The following is a 16,752-nucleotide window of genomic DNA, read 5'->3' as shown; positions in this document are numbered from 1 at the left end:
TATCTGTGAGAGCCATATACATTTTTTTAAACATTGAATGCAATAAAATGTGTGCATTTTTATGTAAGACCAACAGTTTTAGATATAATGGGCTCTAATTACGTAGACCAGGCACACTACCCCACGCCAATGGGGTGTGGCCAGCACACTTTCGTGAGCAGCGCAGTGTCTAATAATAAATCAAATACTTGTTGCCATTAATACAACTTCTGCTGCTGCATAGTTTTTCACCATACTCAGTATATTTCATTCTTTTGGCCATCTTCATCAGAAGGCTTGGTTCTGCAGCTTTAGCTATTTGACTAAAGGAGGAAAGTTTACATTTACATGTTTTTTTGACATCTCAATGACCGAGGTAGACTACAGCATTACCCAGTAATAATCAAGTTTTGGTGTTTGACCTGGAAAATATCATCAGGAAAGATAGATATGGTTGGCCGTATTGCAGCAGAATATAGATGGACGAATTAAAATGCATAAGAAAGTTGTTGATTTTGAATATTATTTTTAACAGTCATTTCTGTGATGTTTACTTTAAAATGTTAGCAAAAATACATTTTTATTGTGGTAAGAAATGCTTGAGAGCCAGATACAGTCATCAAAAGAGCCCTACCTGGCTAGAGCCCATTATATCTAAAACTGTTGGTCTTACATAAAAATGCACACATTTTATTGTATTCAATGTTTAAAAAAATGTATATGGCTCTCACAGATACACATTTTAAAATATCTGGCCTTCATGGCTCTCTTAGCCAAAAAGGTTCCCGACCCCTGGTCTAGTGGCATATAGCATATAGGCCACTGAGTTTGAATCTCTGTGTGGAGTTTGCATGTCCTCACCGTACGTGGGTTTCCTTCGGGTACTTTTCCCACCTTCCAAAAACATCCATGTTAGTTTAACTGGCCTCTCTAAATTGTCCTTAGGTGTCCATGAATGTGAGCATTAATGGTTGATGGCCAAAGTCAGCTGGGATAGGCTCCAGCGGCATTGAATATGGATGAACGGGCTCTTTTATGCTGCTTTCACTTGTCTTGTAGCATAGCATTCACACATGAGAGATAAAATATCTTGATATTACTTTAAAAAATAGGCTTGGTGGTGGGGCACTGTGACATATTTAGGCAGAGGGTCCGGGCGCATTGAAACCCCCCGCAACATGCTGAGCTGGCATGGACAATACTGCTGCATCCGTAGGGTCCATGCTGTGTGGTGACATTAAACGGGCCTCATTAGCCGTAAAGTGGCTCAGGGGGTAGATGCCACATTTCCTAAAACTTTCCTTGACTACCCTGACCCCCTCATCCTCTTTAGCCACTTGATAGGCTCCCTTGAGTACACCAGAGAAGTCCTTCTTGCTGACCGCAAAGAGAGTGGCATCAGTGGTGTTTGCGTCACCTAAGAGTGCTGAAAAACGCTTCCTGACAAGTGGACACAAGCCCGCGTCCAGGGGCTGCAGGTTGGGAGAGCAATGGGGCGGCAGGCACAGAAGGATGATGTCCTCCTTACGAGCAGCCTCCACTACCTCCAGATTCACGGGCGACTTGTGTCCCTGGAAAATGAGCAGCTGTGGACGCTCCTTGGGTGCATAGATGAGGAAGTGTCGGAGGAACCACCTCTTGAAAAGCTCGGAGGTGACGCATCCCGAGTCTGACCATCCATAGAGGGCGTCTGCTGGTCCTTGTGTCTTGTAGCAAACCCCTCCTGGGTATGCTTTGGAGAAGACAATAAACGGGGGAATGTCCTTCCCGGCAGCGTTAAAGCAAACGAGGACAGAGATGTAGTCCCTGTTCGCTGGTGCTGACTTGCACCCAAGACTGTTAGCTTTGGGGAGAACCACCCTCTTCCGAGCCAGCTGAAAATCCATCTCGCTGCAGGTCCAGATCTGGTGAGACTTGTTCCCCAAAGCGTGAGCTTCCACCACAGTGCTCAGGAGGTGGAAAAATTGATCCACCTCTTCTTTTCTGACATGAACTGTCCTCCTGATAACACTATCAGCAGGTTGAATGCTGATATTCTTTTCTTGGCGTTTTCTGAAGTTCAGCCACCAGGTTTGGCCCAGTTTAGAAAAGGCAACCCTCCTGTGTTGACGCTTGTAAATGGAAGATGCAAATGACACCAACTGTTGCTTAGTAAGTGGGAATCCATGCTTGGACATGTATAAAGAGAACTCCACCAACAGCTCCTCATCAGAGGATGTTATTAGCTGAGCAGGCCCGCTGCGGCTCCCCGGTGTCACCCGTCCGCTCACCCGGTCACCAAGTGATGATTTTGGGACTCCAAACTGCTTTGCAGCCTGTCTTACAGTACATCTTCCTGACTTCACCTCAATCAGTGCACGTTCCATTGCCTCTTCTGTCCATTTCTTTTTCTTCTTCCGTCCAACTTTCTCAAGATGATTTCTTGATGGCATTTTTCTAGGATAGAGCACAAAACACACGTCACACAACAAGCTAGTGTCTTTACTGCTACTACTACTACTACTTGGTTAAGAGTTCATAATAACACACTCGATCTTTGACTTGATATGTACACACAAATAAAATGGCAAAACATTTCCCTTAGCTCATGTGTATCTGAAAGTGCTTTTACGACAACACGAGAAACTGAAACAACAAATTATAGCAAAGGACTTACTAAAGTTTCGCAGTTAGTACATTGCCCACACAGAACTGAAGATCAGATGAGTTGTACCGCCATTGTTGCTGCGGGTAAACTGCAAATACACAACCCACACAGCACCCGTAACGCACATTAAATAATAAATACACTAAAACTCCTAACTAGTCGTGTTGCTGAATAAACCCGAATGTTATTTCAATGACTAAACATCATTTAGATGAACGAGCGTACTGTGAAACTGTTTGTTTGGCAAGTATCGGTTCTAACCCGGAAATTAATAAACTGCCTTTCAAAATAAGACCAATATATTTCCGGTTACAAAATAAGTAGACGATTTGGGCAAAACACATGGTGCATTCACACACTCAAGAGCCTTTGTGGCTGAAATTTAATGATTTATTTGTATTTATTTTCTTCAGCAGGAATTTTTGTCCCCCTTCCTTATGTTATAATTATATTATATTTACAATAGTTGCAATAGTTGGTCGAGTGCTTAAAATGTTGGCCACACAATAACTGGGGAAGACTAGTATTATTAGACAGTGTTTTTTTTTTTATTAAATACTGCGAGGATGTTTCTAATGCCTCTGCAGTCGCTCCTTCTCAAGTCATTCAGAGAAGAGAGACAAAGGAAAACCCAGAGGCACCATCTCGTCTGAAGGAAGCTGAGCAACCATTTTCCGTCTTTGCTTCCGATAACAACAAAACTGCTGATGCATTCCAAAACATGAAAAAAAAAATATTTACAAAAACAACAAACTGCAACTGCAGTGATCTCCGCAGCGGGAGAGCAAGCATTTCCAGCACAACTTTGGATGATGTCAGTGCACCAACTGAGCAACATGGTGGATTCCAGTGACATCCAAAAAGGTCCATTGTCAGGCATAAAACCACGATGATACAAATGTGTACGTTAACTGAAACAGTACTGTGCAAAAGTCACCACTAGCTAAGTTACTAGGATGGACTAGGACTAGGATAGTTATCTTGAAGACAACAAAAAGATAGGTACACATTAAAATATTAATTTGCTGTTTTCAAATGTAGTCATAAAACCATCAAAAACAATACAGTAAAGTCTCGTTATATCGATATCGGTTAAAACGAATTACTACTTATTACGATACTATTTTCATTTCCCGGCAAATTTCTAGTCTTTTATGATATAATTAGTTCCGTTAGTACGATACCCGGTTATTATGATAATCCGGTTACTAGGATGCCCTTTTCATCTCCCGCCAGCCAATTTGGTCTGCTTATATCGATACAAAAGCAGCTTAAATCAATCTTTGCTTAAGGATTTCAATACCAAAAAAGAACACGGCGAACGGCTGCTTCCAGTCAACTTTATTTTTCACACTTCCACCACCAGAGTGCAGCACACACAGCGGAAAACACCCGTCCCTCGCGCCGGGTGGCAACACCTTCCCTATCGATAGTTCCGGGGTGAATTATGTCCCGGTAACCGGTAATCACTACAGCGTAAGTTTATTTTTATTTACTGTAGTACAAAATGTATTGTAGTACAAAAACATGCTAGATACGCAATCCATGAACTCAAGGAGAAAATTACATGCCATATCAAAGATCCGCCCACTTTTAATGCAGTTCGGCGCAGGATCGGATATATGGATAGTCCGGTTATATCGGTATTATTTCCGACTCTCGAGAATATCGATATAACGAGACTTTACTGTATTTTGTTTTTACTGAATTTTGGCAGTAAACATCCAAAAAAATCCACATTGAATAAAAAGTTAACATTATATCATATATATGTAGTTTTCTAAACTGGTCACACAGTGTCAGTAATGTAATGTAACATTATATTACATTGATGAAGCACTAGCCAACAGTAAATAAAGAAACAAGGAACACTTCTTTAACATGCGTGAGTCTATATTATGTCTAATTTTCTCTTATTATGTTAACTATATTGTGTATATGTGTGTAAAGGCGACTATAGGGGTGCTTTTTTATCTTTAGAGTGCTCTGATATTGTTAAAAACTGTAGTTAGGTCGTAAATTGTTTTTTATGCCATAACTATGAATATACTCAATTTATGAAGACGTAATACTTCAATTTCTTTCAATTCACATATTATAACATGTTATTATGGTTCTTTTTATTCTTTATCAATGGATTCTGATGGAGGAGGCATCATTTAAAAGACACACAAGTCACAGAGATCCTGCAACATACTATAGTAATGGTAGAAGTAGATGCCTTTGCTATTTATGCAGAATCTAGCTGTGTGACATCTTGTATTGAAAATCGATACGACCATGACTTTCAATAGAGCTTCGGATCTCTGCCAAAGCTGAATATTCTTAATTTGGATCAGCACCAAATTACACACACACCTTCATGCTGCAAACACCCACTTGTGAATTATTCACTGATAAATGCAGGAACCTAATCACGCATTGTCAACAAAGCTGAATACAATTCCTGGATCCACACTTATATTCTGAAAAAAAACAAAACGGTTTGTTTGGCCCCATACCCCAATCTTCCACACATTCATTCACTTAGTAGTTTATGCAAAACAAACAGCCTATTTAAGTCATCACAGTCACCATCTAGTGTTTGTGATGATGTTTTTATTATGTCCCCACTATTTCCCACTATATCACTGATGGAAATGTCAAGATGAAAGCCATTCTGAATGTCGAAAACGCAGGCGGCACACTCAAGGCCAGTGGGTGAGATTGAGCCCGCCATATTGTTTTATGTGGCTTGCAAAAATCTGGATATATTGCAAATTTTAAAAATCATTAATTTTTAAATCATCATTTATGAGAATTATTATATATTAATATATATTATAATTTAATCATTAGTTTTCATTCACTCATTCATTTTCCACCGCTTTTTCCTCACAAGGGTCGCGGGGGGTGCTCGAGCCTATCCCAGCTGTCTTCGGGCGAGAGGCGGGGTACACCCTGGACTGGTCGCCAGCCAATCACAGGGCACATATAGACAAACAACCATTCACACTCACATTCATACCTATGGACAATTTGGAGTCGCCAATTAACCTAGCATGTTTTTGGAATGTGGGAGGAAACCGGAGTACCCGGAGAAAACCCACGCATGCACGGGGAGAACATGCAAACTCCACACCGAGATGCCCGAGGGTGGAATTGAACCCTGGTCTCTTAGCTGTGAGGTCTGCGCGCTAACCATTAGTCATTAGTTTGCATTATTTAATTGTATTAATTACATTTTATTTTTAAAGATATTTAAATATTTTTTAATATATTTAATAAATATTTTAAAAGGTATAGTACAAAAACATGAAAAAGACACTAAAAAGAAAATTTGTACTGCATACAATTGGAGTCTTATTTTACATCTATCTGTCTTGTGAGTACCCCCTTCACATTACAGCAGCTTAGAAATCGAAATGAAACTAAAAATGAGAAAATTTAGAGTAGTCAGTGTACCGCTTTCATAAAATAACCGCATACACATCCATTATTGTGTTATTGTGTACACCTCACAGCATGTCCAAATCTCCCACAGGTCTTCAATGGGGTTCAGATCTGAAGGAGACATACTCCTCCTTGGTCACTTCCGCTGTTTTGGGGCTCCGTATGTTGGAAAACTACTCCTCCGGCAGCACTCGTGCAGCCCCAGACCATGGCCACAACCACCACCATTGACTGACTGTAAGACATCACAACTATTTTGCTACCGCTGTTTAGACAATAATGGCTGAGTGTTGTTTTTTTTTCCAGATCCATATTGCTATAATATGCAACAAGGTTGATTAACCACAGTTTTATTAAAAACATGGCATTCATAGTTACAATGAAATTACAAAGTTAAAATGTGTAGTTTCCATTCCAACTTGCCACACATGACAAAGCTCAATGAGTAGCTCGCAGACATTAAACATGAGTTATCTGATGGAAAGTTAGCATAACAAATGGAGGCATCGCTACCCCCATAGTGCATATAGTAAATGGCTTTGTTTCCCCCCCCACACAGTGGTGTTTCAACAAAGCAAATATGTGAGTGACAGTGAGCAGGGCGATACAACACAATCCTCCAGGAGGTGCAGACAACTTTGGTACATTCAGTATGAAAACACACAAAAGGTGTGAGCCATTTTCCTGGCCTTAATGCATGCATCAGTAAGCACTGAAAGGCGTACATGCAAGTTATACTTCGAAAGCTGTCACCGCTCTTTGTTATTCCTCAAATGCCACACATCACAACTAATGAAGCTCCGCACAAAAACGGCCAAGCAGGAGATCACACATACGTGAGGGAAATGAACAACAAAGCTGAGAGAATCATCTGAGAGGACGGGAGTCTTCATCTCTCTGTCTGCTGTTCATACTAAGACACAGTGGTGAGAAATATTATTGGAGGCCGCTGAGAGAAGGCGAGCCATGTTGGCTGTTCCAATCATGGTAAATGACATCTAGTATTGCATGTGGCTGACTGTCCCATCTCACAACCGGAGGATGCCGTTGACTGCGGTGGCGTGGGGCTGCTGCATGCATTAACGTACCCCTTTCCTGCCCAGGAATCGCAAAACTGCATAATTGTAGGTGGCGGCAACCAAATACACAAACTGTGAAGAAAAGATGGAGATGAGAGGAACAGAAATGATACAGCCTTTAAAAAATGATAATGATGATCACTTTTGGTACTCTGTCAGAGAGCTATTATTTAACAAAATGGTAGTTTTCAGTGGGGTAGAATTGCATAGCATCATACTTAGAGTTGTTTCTATATGGTTACATTTTTTCAAGTGAAGTTAATGAGAGTTGCACATAAAGTTATGCCCAATTGATTCATTCCCTGGCTAAAGTTGGAGTCGATTTTATTCATTAAGTGGCTCAAGGGAACACCAGAGGATGTATCGAGATCCATCCATCTATCTTCTACAGTAAAGTCTCGTTATATCGATATTGTCGGGAGTGGGAAAAAATATCGATATAACCGGACTGTCGATATATCCGATCCTGCGCCGAACTGCATTAAAAGTGGGCAATAATGCACTCGACATTGTTCTATAGTATAGAACAATGTCGAGCAGCTTAAATCAATCTTTGCTTAAGGATTTCAATACCAAAAAAGAACACGGCGAACGGCTGCTTCCAGTCAACTTTATTTTTCACACTTCCACCACCAGAGCACAGCACACACACCGATTCCCGCACTTCCTGGTTCACAGGTCATGCTCAACCCACCCCACATAGCTGGCCAAACACATGCCTGCACATGCCTGCAACAGAAGAACCAACTGCGTTTGTACGAACGATAAAAAGATATCTGAATACAACACAATTAAATACATGTATTTGTACGCTTGTGTCTTTGTTGGAATAGGTGTGTATGCTATGTCAGTTGGTTCTTCTGTTGCAGGCATGTGTTTGGCCAGCTATGTGGGGCGGGTTGAGCATGACCTGTGAACCTGCTCTGGTGGTGGAAGTGTGAAAAATAAAGTTGACTGGAAGCAGCCGTTCGCCGTGTTCTTTTTTGGTATTGAAATCCTTAAGCAAAGATTGATTTAAGCTGCTTTTGTATCGATATAAGCAGACCAAATTGGCTGGCGGGAGATGAAAAGGGCATCGTAGTAACCGGATTATCATAATAACCGGGTATCGTACTAACGGAACTAATTATATCATAAAAGACTAGAAATTTGCCAGGAAATGAAAATAGTATCGTAATAAGCAGTACTTCGATATAACCGATATCGATATAACGAGACTTTACTGTATATGCCTCTTGTCCTCACTAGGGTTGTAGGTATGCTGGAGCCTATCCCAGCTGTCTTCAGACTGGTCGCCAGCCAATCGCAGGGCACATATAGACGAACATTTGTTCTTTTAAACCTGTAACATATCCTAGCCAATTTTGTCATATCAATGTGGCCCGCGAGTCAAAAAGTTTGCCCACCCTTGAGCTAACATAAAATAATATTTTTAATTAGCGGACTACAATGACGCCTCGCTAGCGTCATACACAGACGGAAGAGTAGATACGTAGCTCTCAATCTCCACAAAATGCTTGTCAGTATTTTTTAACCTGAGGACTGGAGCACACGTCTTGTGCTGGAAGACACAGTCATCCCAGCTGTATCTATGATCTTATTGTTGACGGAACTAGTATAAGTATGTGTATTAATGCTCCAAGGAGAGAAGTAAATTATGAAAATAGGGCAAGAGACTGGAACTATTACATGTTATCATCAGTTAATGCATGATCACAGCATGGATATCAAACCATGGAACCGTGTTAGAGGTTTCATAGTTGTCCCAATGACGTCCATTGTTAGCTAGCTCATATTAACTTGTTTTCTTGTGGAAGAATGCACAGAAAAAGGAAAGAAATATGTGTTCATGTCTCACATAAGGATTGTGAATGATGGGCAAAAATCCCCCAAAAGTGCGCTTCCCCTTTAAAATCCCCTTCAAGTCACCACCTTCTTTGAAACACTGGAAATAATTCACGTTTTAACACACATAAAAAGATCTTTTTTCTGTCATTTCCAGCGCCAAGATACCATTCAGCAAATATAACTTTGGCCAGGGTATGAATAATGTTACGCTTAACAGTATATTTCTATTTTATGTCCACTTCCACTAGTATTGACTGTGACCCAAATGCATGCAATTGATTCAAGTCAGTACTCTCACCAGTGCTAAGAGAGTGATTCCAGCTCCAGCAAATGCAGCAATGTACAGGTCATAGGTGAGGTGAAACTGTGAAAAATGCAAAATAGCGACACTCATGTCATCACTTGTACTGTACGTAACATTTGGGGAATACTGCATACAAGTGTAACATGTAAATGATGTACTCACTTCACTAGTTTTGCAAATCGATGCCAAGGTCATTCCACAGGCCTTGCCTGGCATTGCATTCCAAGGAAGCAGCCCTTAAATGGAGACATGACATAATATCAGTGATGTTTCTCATACTAATATTGTATAAAGATGCTTTATGAATCATTTAAATGGCTTCTTTTATTCGCTTGAATAGAAAAAGCATCAGCAAGGAAACTATAGTGTAGTCGTCCCATTCTGTCATTAACTGAACAACTAGTTTAGCATCTAGTCTCCAATGATTAATTCATTGCCTTGCAGGATCACATTAATATTCACATCAGGTGTGCATGCGGTCAGTCATTACAGGCCCATCGCACCATATTGCCTGGCGTCCATGCAAATCCATGCATGCTGATTTATGCTGGGCGTTGTTTCAGCCAAGATGTTGATGTCATGGCAGGTCTGCTCCATGTTGAACAAGAAGTAGACGGGAATAGCGGTGAAGGCAAACACAGCCAGCCAGATGAAGGCCAAGATATACGTCACAATGATAAACTGTTGAAATAAAAAAAAAAAAGAAAAGTGGAACGTAAGGTCATGGGAATGCAGCACAGAGCCTCTGGTCTCTGTGTGATAAATGTGATATCATTAAGTATGCTGTCAGACATAATTCTTTCAAAAAGAATACAATGTTGAACAATATGGGGTTCATACATAACAATTGGGGAGAATATTCCTCAAAAGTCAAAGTTAAATCCATCATCTGTCACGCGTTTCAAAGAGTGAGCAGTTTTACTTTATTCCAGTAAAGTCTCGTTATATCGATATTCTCGGGAGTCGGAAAAAATATCGATATAACCGGACTATCCATATATCCGATCCTGCGCCGAACTGCATTAAAAGTGGGCAATAATGCACTCGACATTGTTCAGCACACACACCGATTCCCGCACTTCCTGGTTCACAGGTCATGCTCAACTCGCCCCACATAGCTGGCCAAACACATGCCTGTATAGAATCTATACACACGAGAGAAACCACGAACGCCAGCATGTACATATGAAAAACAGTGATTATTGCAAGCGATAAAAAGATATCTGAATACAACACAATTAAATACATGTATTTGTACGCTTGTGTCTTCGTTGGAATAGGTGTGTATGCTATGTCAGTTGGTTCTTCTGTTGCAGGCATGTGTTTGGCCAGCTATGTGGGGCGGGTTGAGCATGACCTGTGAACCAGGAAGTGCGGGAATCGGTGTGTGTGCTGCGCTCTGGTGGTGGAAGTGTGAAAAATAAAGTTGACTGGAAGCAGCCGTTCGCCGTGTTCTTTTTTGGTATTGAAATCCTTAAACAAAGATTGATTTAAGCTGCTTTTGTATCGATATAAGCAGACCAAATTGGCTGGCGGGAGATGAAAAGGGCATCGTAGTAACCGGATTATCATAATAACCGGGTATCGTACTAACGGAACTGATTATATCATAAAAGACTAGAAATTTGCCGGGAAATGAAAATAGTATCGTAATAAGTAGTAATTCGTTATAACCGATATCGATATAACGAGACTTTACTGTAGTTTTACTTTTTGTAGGGTGTTCTTAGAATAACTGACTATTCGATTATTTAATTGGAAGGATTGTACTATTCTGACTTCATGGGGGGGGGGCAGATACATAAATATCAGGTTCTCAATAGTACAGTAAATAGTACTACACGGTCAGGCAAAATGATCGGACAATCATCGGGTTACCAACTTCAGAGCTACTGGATCTGCATTGAAATGAAAATCAACTGGCCGACCTCGCACCGCCAAAACTCATTTAATTTTTAAATGAGTTTCATTTTAATAATGAAACAGAATGGCATTATATGTACTTTTCGAAAATAAAAACACTTTTCATTTCTTTACTTTATTTGCCCTTTATTTAACCTACCCGTGTTCATCCCACTGTTGTAAAAATAAAGTGTGACTTGTTAATCAGCACTGGATGTTCCAAAGCTGCCTTCAGAATGCTCCAAATGATCTGATGACATTGCATGATGATCCCACTTGCACCCCCCCCCGTCTCTCCCGTTTGACCTTGCACTCACCGTCAAGCTGAGGCACCGCCCACATTGGGTGCTCCTGAATTCCCCGAAGGTCTGCTTGACTGCGCTCGTCGTGTAAAACCCTTCAGCCAGCAGCAGGATACCAAAGAGGAAGAAGAATGACGCCAGGCCATAGATGACATACTGGAAGTATTGGACACTGGACAGGGGGAGAAAAGGTAAGTCAGACCGGGGACAGAGATAAAAATGTCAAGGGGAAAAAAAATGAAGATATGAACTCACAAGGAGGCCAAGACTTCATAGTCCTGCTCATTACGGGCGAAGTAAGTCTCGACCAGGACTTCGGTCTGGGTTAAGGCTTCATGCCCGCATCCACAAAATAGAGCCACTCCTGCATAGAACAGCAAGGTGGCCACCAGAGATGGGTAGGGCACTGCCCCCAAGCACCGGATACAGCAATCATAACAACCTGAGGGGGCATAATATATCAGCACACAGGCGGCACACACCGCACACAGAAGCACACAGCACATCTAAGCCACGCTGGGGGATTCTTTCACCCTGTGGGAGAGCTCGGACAAAAGGTCTGCCTGCAAACCCATCAGCATACACCAGGAAAGAACAAAATAAATACAACTGCAACAAACAAGTAGGCGATCAAACAAAAACAAACCACCGCTTATTTCAAGGACATGGTGTGCACTCCTCCCGGTGTAAGCAGCTGAAGCAGGTAGCAAACATCCACAGTGTTAATAAATCAAAGCAGTGGCAGAAATGGGATAGAGGAAAGCACCTAAGGCTTTGCAAAGCCAAGGCTGCCGGACCGGAAACATTGGCTGCTTCTGATCCTGTACTCCACAACAAGAAAGCTCCCAAGATGCACACGTCTGCCTGCCTACAAGCAACTGCAAAAGAACGCTTATTGCGCTGAGTTCATCTGCAATGTATCGACGTCTCGATGCTTCTCCACAGGCTGGTCCGGCCCTCCTTGTCGCGGCGGTCACAGACGTCGCCGGGCTAATGAGCGACGGCGATGGGACACTGACTTCACAGGCTTGAAGAGAGAGTATGTCTTTGTGGCCAAACATAAGGTAGCTATTGTTTTTGCCATGAGACAAAGGGCGGTGATGTCAAGCAAACAAAGAGCTTAGTGCCACGCGGTGTAGTAAGAAGCGGCGGCAACGTCAGGCCGTACACGGCTGACTCACACTGGTACCACGCCGCCGAGTGTTGGAGTGGGTGCAAACATTTTTCAAAATACAGTAAAGTCTCGTTATATCGATATTCTCGGGAGTCGGAAAAAATACCGATATAACCGGACTATCCATATATCCGATCCTGCGCCGAACTGCATTAAAAGTGGGCGGATCTTTGATATGGCATGTAATTTTCTCCTTGAGTTCATGGATTGCGTATCTAGCATGCTTTTGTACTACAATACATTTTGTACTACAGTAAATAAAAATAAACTTACGCTGTAGTGATTACCGGTTACCGGGACATAATTCACCCCGGAACTATCGATAGGGAAGGTGTTCGGGTGTTTTCCGCTGTGTGTGCTGCACTCTGGTGGTGGAAGTGTGAAAAATAAAGTTGACTGGAAGCAGCCGTTCGCCGTGTTCTTTTTTGGTATTGAAATCCTTAAGCAAAGATTGATTTAAGCTGCTTTTGTATCGATATAAGCAGACCAAATTGGCTGGCGGGAGATGAAAAGGGCATCGTAGTAACCGGATTATCATAATAACCAGGTATCGTACTAACGGAACTAATTATATCATAAAAGACTAGAAATTTGCCGGGAAATGAAAATAGTATCGTAATAAGTAGTAATTCGTTTTAACCGATATCGATATAACGAGACTTTACTGTATGTCAATTCACTAGGAAGTGACTTTGTATTATACACACTACTGTCAAAATATAAAGAAGGGTGTTGGAGTTGCAGCAATGACAATGCAGACGGACGCCCACGCTTCTGCCTTGGCTTGGTTACACTTTAAAAAGTATCATTGCAGATGGTTGACGTTAACAAATATGGACAATTGATGTGCATGTCGTGGGAGGAAAATGGCTTTATTTAGACAAATGCATATTAGGAGGCATGGGGGCTGAATGGTAATGGTTTAGTTTAATAAAGTAACATCATGTTTACACTTTTACATGTTCAAAAAGAATAGGCATGAAAAGCATTCAAACCTATCATGTGCAGAGGAGGTAACAACTTTAATCAAAAAGTGAGTCACCAGTTAACTATACATTATCAATCGCGAATTAATGAATGTGATGTCCAAGGTCAGGAATGCCATTTAAAATATCACATTATTGAAATCCACATTTACACGTTCCCAAACGACATTAATAATAAATGAAAAGAAGTTGTTAAAAATTCTGTTCACTCACCCATGTCCACAAAGAACTTGTAAGGTTATTGAGGTTTCTGCCAGGCGGTTTGGTGACTCTGATATGAGGATATGAGAAGTTATTCCCCGCCACTCCTATATGAATCTGACTCCCGCTTTTGTCTCATCAACAATAGATAGACCACATCTCCCCAAGTGACATCTTAAAGTCACAAAGTCCCATTTCAGCTGCCAGACATTATATATAGAGCCGTGGCTTCAGTGTTGGCCACAGAGGCAGGTCACACATTTTAATGTGTGCTTTTTCTTATTGGACTCTGGTGCTACGTATTTAGTGAGTTGAATGCTTGATAAAAGGTAAGCTTTTGAATGTATACACCAACAAATAGGAGCTCTATGAAGTTCAATTTTGATGTATTCATTTAAACAATAGTGGTTTATTGTGGTGGTAGTTTACAGTCAAGTAGAATTCAAAATATTCAACACCTCCCATTGTGATTACATGCTACAACCACAATAATGAACATATTGTTAAAATAAAGACTCATTAGATAACATTAAAAGATTAGTGTTAATAGTGTTATTAGAAGTGTTATTTTTATTTAGTTGTAAAAAATACATTTATTATAAAATAGCATTAAATCTAATATATATTTATTACATTAAAAAAATCTAAAATACAATTAATTTCTGTGCAATCATGATCACTATAGAACATTTCTATATGTATTAAACATAAAAGGTCAATAAACTGATTAATAGATGCAATGCATTGGACTGTAATAGTCTGGGCACGGTGGTCTAGTGGTTAGCGCGCAGACCTCACAGCTAGGAAACCAGGGTTCAATTCCACCCTCGGCCATCTCTGTGTGGAGTTTGCATGTTCTCCCCGTGCACGCGTGGGTTTTCTCCGGGTACTCCGGTTTCCTCCCACATTCCAAAAAACATGCTAGGTTAATTGGTGACTCCAAATTGTCCATAGGTATGAATGTGAGTGTGAATGGTTGTTTGTCTATATGTGCCCTGTGATTGGCTGGCGACCAGTCCAGGGTGTACCCCGCCTCTCGCTCAAAGACAGCTGGGACAGCTGAGGAAAAAGCGGTAGAAAATGAATGAATGTATTAGTCTGTATTTACCTTTTATTTTCCAAATGTATTCTATTGTCAACTTGAGCTAACTTATTTACACTCTTTCCCTATTTGTCAGATGACTGTGCACATCCTCAGTGGCACTTCATCAATTTAGAGTAAACAGTAATAAGGAGGTGCGGTGGTTGTAGTTGAAGCAGTATTTTATAAAAATAAACAAAGATAAAAGGTGTGCTCAGAGATAGGGGGAAAATAAATCGAAATTCCTGTGTCGGACATTGATGAAGTTGTCTAACAAGGATGACATTGACGGTCAGGTCCAGCTGCTGCCCACTTCCCCCCCCCTCCTCCCCTCTTGTTTGACCCAGTTGATGTCAAAGCTGGGTTCAGTACAAAGGTGCCAGTGTGGAACTGGACAGAACACTGTGCTATGCTCCCTTTTTTTTTTTTTTTTTGGAACGAGCCCCTCATCTAATTTTTCCGTGGCCTTTTAAGCACATAGCTGAAATCTTCTATGGTGAGCTTGATTCTATTCAAAAAGAACACTTTGTGAGAAAGCATCACTCATCATCAAGCACTGCCATTTTACTACTCAGTATCCCGGCTGCCTAATAGATCACGCCATCTTCATGACTGATTTGTTATTGAGCAAAGACGGTTTGCATTGTCTGCGGTGAGTTTACACTCTGTTGCCTTTTGCAATAACAGCAATAACATATCAAGTAATTAACGTCTGACGGGGATTAATGACACCGGCATTGTTAGGCTGAAGATGAAGGGAGGAGAGGAATGATGCCTGTGAAATCTCAGAGAAAACCAAGCCAGAGAGGCCATGGGAGCGATGAGAAGCATTAATTAACCTGAAGGAGTGTATGTGGACACATTTGGGAGATGTGAGTATGCAATTTGTTGACAATCAAAAAAGGGATTAGGATTCTTCAGTGGTCAGATGGAGCGAGTCCTTTATGAATAAAGTATATTCAAATGGGAAGGGGGCGAGGGGAGACGGTGAGATGGTGGGATTATGAATTATCATAACACTATGACTGCCTAAAAGTCATTAGTCAGTGCATAAATTGACTTTGAACAAACACATTTGTCTCCAAGCTGTCCGCCTGCTCACAAATGCTATTAGGTGTAATCAGCAGTACAATGTTCAGCACCACGGACAGCTGCAACACATGTACATGCCAATTCTCCTGCATCTCTATTGGACGTTGTGTGCAGTATTAGGCAAATTACTATCCTTATGAGGGTCGCAGGGGTATGCTGGAGCCTATCCCAGCTGACTTTGGAAGAGGCGGGACACTTTGGACTAATCACCAGTCAATCACAGGGCACATACAGACAAACGACTTTTCCAATTGGCAATTTACAGTCTTCAATTAACCTAACATGAATATTTTTGGGATGTGGGCGAAAACCCATTCACACATGGAGAGAATGTGAACTCAGGTCTTCCAGATCTCATGACTGTGTGGCCAACACTAATCCACCATGCAGTGCAAATGACATGAAAAAAGTAATTACTTATAGTTACTTGTTACATTCCTAATGGAATTACCTGTCACGGTCGTGCATCGTTGGCTTTGTGTAGCAACCCCAGGATGCAGAGAACAGGACCAAATGGAGGTAAAAAGGTTTATTCTCTGTAGTCGGATAAAGCACTCAGGTAGGCAGACTGACAAATAAGAATGATGCCACACAGGGAGAAGCACACACCTGAACAAAATACAAACAGGCGAAATAAGGGACAGGTGTGAGTGATGAAGGCAACAAAGGGAGATGAGGAAAAGCAGGAAGTCCAATACAAAATAAGAGTGTCCAAACAGAAACTA

General features: G+C 41.2%; 2 protein-coding genes across 3 annotated transcripts; both read right to left on the bottom strand.

The window, feature by feature from the left end:
* Positions 1 to 775: 775 nt before the first annotated feature.
* LOC131138405 (uncharacterized) lies at positions 776 to 2,898 on the bottom strand. The gene is made up of 2 exons (XM_058087292.2): positions 2,636 to 2,898; positions 776 to 2,415 (listed from the first exon to the last, which is right to left on the bottom strand). Exon 2 carries the CDS (start codon positions 2,409 to 2,411, stop codon positions 1,119 to 1,121), a length of 1,293 nt encoding a protein of 430 aa, XP_057943275.2. The 5' UTR covers positions 2,412 to 2,415; positions 2,636 to 2,898; the 3' UTR covers positions 776 to 1,118.
* A 3,494-nt stretch (positions 2,899 to 6,392) lies between these two features.
* On the bottom strand, positions 6,393 to 14,031 carry plp1b (proteolipid protein 1b). Of its 2 annotated transcripts, none has more exons than XM_058086914.2 (7): positions 13,867 to 14,031; positions 11,749 to 11,935; positions 11,509 to 11,665; positions 9,793 to 9,970; positions 9,452 to 9,525; positions 9,284 to 9,349; positions 6,393 to 7,209 (listed from the first exon to the last, which is right to left on the bottom strand). In XM_058086914.2, exons 1-7 carry the CDS (start codon positions 13,868 to 13,870, stop codon positions 7,138 to 7,140), a joined length of 738 nt encoding a protein of 245 aa, XP_057942897.1. In that variant the 5' UTR covers positions 13,871 to 14,031; the 3' UTR covers positions 6,393 to 7,137. The 2 variants fall into 2 exon arrangements, with proteins under 2 accessions (XP_057942897.1, XP_057942896.2); XM_058086913.2 differs by lacking the exon at positions 13,867 to 14,031 and adding an exon at positions 12,260 to 12,569.
* Between the last annotated feature and the right edge of the window lie 2,721 nt (positions 14,032 to 16,752).

This window comes from Doryrhamphus excisus, linkage group LG21 (assembly GCF_037039965.1).
Source record: "Doryrhamphus excisus strain RoL-2023G ecotype Guam linkage group LG21, RoL_Dexc_Guam_v1.1, whole genome shotgun sequence".
In the NCBI taxonomy this organism is placed as follows: Eukaryota; Metazoa; Chordata; class Actinopteri; order Syngnathiformes; family Syngnathidae; genus Doryrhamphus; species Doryrhamphus excisus.
This window is presented reverse-complemented; position numbering and strand designations above follow the sequence as displayed.